The following is a 5,192-nucleotide window of genomic DNA, read 5'->3' on the forward strand; positions in this document are numbered from 1 at the left end:
ACCACATAACTTTTTGCCACTGTAAAATGATCTGTGAAGTCTGATTAGAACAATTCTCATTTGCAAGAAGAAAAGCAGAGAATTAAAAAAAAATCTGTGGTGTGCCTGGCTTCCAAGAAGAAAGCAGAGACCAGGAAAAGCAACAGCAAGAGAAACAGAAAAGAAGAGACAAACACAAAGCTTCTACAGAAGCAGGAACAGCAGTGGGAAACTTTGGGGAAATTTTAGTTTTTCCCTTGTCCTTTTGTGAGAGGTATCTGTGCCTTAAATCCATGTCATATCAACTATGACATCTACTGAGAAGTCAAAAATGCAAAACCTAATGCTGCATACAATGCAAAAATGACCAGAGAACACACCTAAACAATTCTCTCAGAAAACACCAGAGTGCACTACTGCATAGCTGACATCAACTCAGAGTATGCTGCTTTAAACTTTGTCCAGTTGGTCTTGAAAAGCTCCACAGATGGAGATTTCAGAGCAGCTCTGAGGAATCTGCATTTATCCTCCTTATGTTGTCCCTTTCACTTAATCAGAACCTCACCTCTATGAATTTTTGACCAGCATCTCTCCTCCTATCACACACATCAGTGAAGAGCCTGGCTCTGTATTCTCTGTAGCTTTCTCACATGGATTGAGGGTTGGCTATTAAGTTCCTCCCCAAGTCTTCAGGCTGAACAAACCCATTCCTTTGGCCTTTTCTCACAGGAGGGTGCTCCAGTCCTGACCATCTTGACAGCTCTCCATTAGACTCACTCCAGTCTTTTTTGGATCTTAACTTAGTGTGTCAAACACACATCCTTGCATACACGGGTTCTCCAAATGCTTGATTTTGCTTTTTTATTTGGAGGCTTCCATTATCAAAGTAGCAAGTACTTGGGATGCTTCCCTGGAAACCTGAACATGAGAACTCTGAGGCAGGTGGATACCTTATATTGCACTGAATTAACAGCAGAAATAGCAGGCCTGGGTATCAATGGTCTCCCTGCCTGCAGGAATCCAGACAAACTTTTTTGCCTCTGCTCCTCTGTCAGGAAAATAAAGACAATTCCACCTCCACTTGGATGGATTTCCTGAGGTACTTACATATACAGGACTAACTAGTTCACATAAAAGGAATGAAACAGCAAGTTTCATGAATTCTTTCATGAGGCACCCAAAGATTGCACTAAACTCACCACAAACACTTCTCAATTCATCCTTTCATTAATGAATAGAACTTTCATACTCAGAAGGAAACTGAAATGTCATGATTATACATTTCTGGTGCTAACACAATTACATGGCAATGTAGACAATACAGTCACAGTGCTGTTACACTGAAGTGGGGTATTTCAGTTAACATCCAATTTTTAAACATTTTGAAACAAGATCATTATATTTAAGTGATTTGCTGAGGCTTGCATAGCATTGTCAATGAAATGCAATCCATGGCATGCATCACCTTCACCTCTTTCTAAAAGGTGGTGCTTAACCATGATCCTGAGTATGTTACAAAAAGCATTTTGTTAAAGGGAAGCCTTTGGTGCAAGACTTGAATTTCTGCTTTCAACAATGAAATTTCAGGTGGTCATTCCAGGCAGCAGAGTACAGGAGCCCTTTGCAGCAGAGCCCTGCTCTACTGAAATGACACACAAGCTCCCTGGGAAACAGTGTGCTGGGGTGTGACATTGTCCTCTGCTGAGCACAATTAGTGATGGCCACAAATTTTAGATTATATCAACAGTTCTACAAAGTGACAGACAACTCTGCTGCCTCCTGAGCTCACTGTGTACACAAAGAGAAGATGGCATGAAGGGGAAAATGTTCTTTTGGTGAACAGGTGAAACCTCTTCTTTTCTCCCACTAACAGTATGGTGGGTGACCAGTTGTCCCAAATTTCTCCCAATGCAAGTCACTGTCTCATTTTTGAAGTCATTCCTGCTGTGGATAGTACTGCAAAATACTCACTCTGCAGAGTGGATTTCACATCATAAGTAACAGGAGTTTAAAAATATTTAAAAGCACACCTCAAGAAAACCCTCTCCTCCCCTCAACATTGCAAACAGTTCCCTAGTGTCACTTTGATGCATTGTGCGTGTTTGCAAATCAGACAATTATATTAATTTCTATGACAGAATTAGGTGAGTAGGTGTACTACTACATTTTTTACTCACAGCAAAAGAGCCTGGCAATGGTAACTGAGATCATGAAAGAAAATTAACCACATTGCATTAATGGCAGAGAAAAACACAGCTTACACATTTTAACTGCATTCAAATTATATTTCTGCCTTGTACATACAACCTCCTGCTCTGATCCTGTGTTCATGACTTGCTATTCTTTTCCATATTTGTCAAGAGGTTAGGTGAAAGACATTGATTTCAAGTTTCTGGTACAAGGCATAAAGTTTAATGATTGGACAATCATGATCTGGAATTGTGTAGTGAAAATTACAAATCTGAGTAAAGCTGCAGAAGTACTTCAGTCAACAATACCTTGCAGAAACACTGAAGGCAAACACAGAGCACTGTTAAATTCTACAGTATGAAGAATTTCCAGGCACATCCCTGCTGTCAAACTCACTTGGGAACAAAAGGAATCATTGTTAAATAATAATCTGAACATGACTGCGTTGTAATATGACAAAAGGCCATTAGATCTCATTTTGTTTTTATAGGAGATTTAGGCAAGTGCCCAAGCTGCCAGGTAAGTTACTTTTCAGAATATCTACTGAAACCAAACATTAATAGTACCACTAACAGGTCCTGGTAACACTGAACTCTGCAGATGCATCACTGGTGAACACTTTTCATCTGCTATGTTCAAAAATATATTCTTACATTATTCTCTGATTTCAACAGGTCTTTTTTCCTGCTGGCCAAAAATCATTATTGCAATATAAACCTCATAACATTGAAAGTATTAATATTCATGTAAACTTGTTCACAGTGGGAAAGCAGTGACTCAGACCCCTTATTTCTCTTACACATTCTACCAACAATCTCTTAAGAAACAAGTGTCAAATACTGTGACTTTATACAAAAAGCACCTGTTAAAATTTCAAGAAAGCACACCAAGTAACTTTTCAAAAAATCTCATTTTTATTGTTTGCACTAAGTGTATCATCATTAACAGCTTTCATCTCTAACAAACTGAAGCAAGTCAATACACACAAAAACATACACAAGGTCAAGCAGATCCTAGGTTACATAAATGCAGCACACCCAGGTGTGTAACAAACTAAAGGGCAGTTAGTTCATCCTTACGCTTTAAGCACAGTCACTCCAGTTTTGTGAATTTTTCAGAGCTGTTAAAAAGTCTCATTTTTTCTCTAAAAAGGAAACAGCTAGGAGATTTATAGAAATCACTGATTTTTAACCAAAATTCTTATGTCTAAATTATTACAATGCAGCAAGGACCCTTCTTCAGCTGTAATACCACTGCTCTGCAAAACAAAACAAAAAAAAGAAAATTAGTCACTTTTCTGTATTAGGCATAAATTATCATTAGCAGCCTAAACACTTGCCAGCTCACACTGCACATATTCCCATTTCTCACAAGTTTGCCAAGTCCACTTATCAGCTCCTGGCTTTCTCTCTGAGCTGGAACAGAAGTGGATATAAAACCAATCACTTCTGCAATAAAGGGCTTTGCCTTTTTAAATGCTGGCTGAAAACCTGAGACTTCCCAAACAAGAGCCTGCATGTGATCCCCTATTGCTCTACAGTAACAGACTCACAAACTAAGACAGTCCACCTGGGTTTTCTGCAAGGGATTTATGAACTAATATTTTTAGATTAAAATATTTCATTATTAACCAGCAGTTTTGATGAGTAAGCTTTATTCCCTAAGCCTCTGAATGCAGTTTGTTCTAACTGATGCAGTTGGCTGGATATGATGCATTTATTAGTTATTGTACTTCCCTGGTGTAAATCCAGAAGGCAGCACAAGAGGAAAGGAGTAACAGAAGGCAAAAATCAGCACAATTCAAACAGTTAGAACTGAAATACCATTGATTAATAACAGATAGGGCAAATACGTCAGTACATACTGAAGACCTCACAGGAGGTTTTACAGGAATCCTGAACCAATATGGACCACTGGAAATTTAAGCTGTCCAGCCCCCAAAAGCCTTGTAATGCTAGATTTTAGCAAGTGAGCTTACCACCTCGCTGTCCACATCCTGGAGACCCCCAAAATAAATAAAAAAATTATAGAACAGAATTACTCTCAGGGATATTCTGCTGTGCTTCCAGATTAGTTTTACCTGAAGTAAACCCTTAGCCCCTAAGGATGCCAATGATGTAGGAGCAGACACCATGCAGAGATTCCCAGCAGTGTTCCCGTGCCAGCTTCATTGCTTCTGTTTCAATTTCAGACCCTTGACCACGCTGGGCTGGGTCAGAGTTTTGCCCTGCTTCTCTCATAGGAATGGAGGCTTTCTGGACTGATTTTTCCTGGTCTGCTATCTCTTCTGGCTCCATACCAGCAGCTATTTGCCGCATGAGAGCCTCTGGGGGAGCCTTTTGGCACATGGTGGTCTTCAACACTTCCATGGGTTCGCAAGCGTGCGGGACCTTTCTGAGCTCTGCTGCGATCTGATTCCAGTAAATCTTTGGGTTATTTCTGAAAGCACGACAGACTGATGGCTTGCCGCTGAATTCACACCAGTAGGACAAGCCTTGGCTTTTGCATTCAATTCTAAGTTTCATCTCCTCGTCATCGCCACTCGTGGTTATTGTGCAAACATCTTTGGTTTTAGTCCGAAATTTGATTTCTTCACCATTGCTTCTTTTCTTTGGCTTCAGCTTCTGTCCCAGTCCCCCCATGCCACAGATCACAACTAGGAAAAGGAGAGCAAAACTCCTCATGGTGAGAGGAGGGAACCGAGATCCTTGAACAGCACGATCCAAAGAAGTAAAAGCAGTGAGTAAATGGCTGCTCACAATTTAAAGTCTTGGGGCACAAAGAAGCCTCTTTCCAGCTAAACACGGGATGTAAGGGTTGGGCGTTTTTTATGGAAATAATAAATCACACTTCAGTAGGCAAATGCCCATAATTTATAGCCTGAAGGAGTGTGAAATAACCTTGGGAGTGTGAAGTCCCAAGAAGGTAACAAGACAAGTCTTGTAAATGCAGTTAAAACACAGAACAGTTGTATAACTGAGAAGCACATTCCTATGCAGGATGAACATGTCATATTTGATTTT

The 5,192-nt window shown here is 40.0% G+C and overlaps 1 protein-coding gene across 1 annotated transcript; it reads right to left on the reverse strand.

Annotated features, from left to right (window-relative positions):
- Positions 1-3,377: 3,377 nt before the first annotated feature.
- Positions 3,378-4,853, reverse strand: FGFBP2 (fibroblast growth factor binding protein 2). The gene is made up of 2 exons (XM_058804234.1): positions 4,250-4,853; positions 3,378-3,427 (listed from the first exon to the last, which is right to left on the reverse strand). Exon 1 carries the CDS (start codon positions 4,851-4,853, stop codon positions 4,263-4,265), a length of 591 nt encoding a protein of 196 aa, XP_058660217.1. The 3' UTR covers positions 3,378-3,427; positions 4,250-4,262.
- Between the last annotated feature and the right edge of the window lie 339 nt (positions 4,854-5,192).

The sequence above is a fragment of the Ammospiza caudacuta genome, chromosome 4 (genome assembly GCF_027887145.1).
Source record: "Ammospiza caudacuta isolate bAmmCau1 chromosome 4, bAmmCau1.pri, whole genome shotgun sequence".
Taxonomy (NCBI): domain Eukaryota; kingdom Metazoa; phylum Chordata; class Aves; order Passeriformes; family Passerellidae; genus Ammospiza; species Ammospiza caudacuta.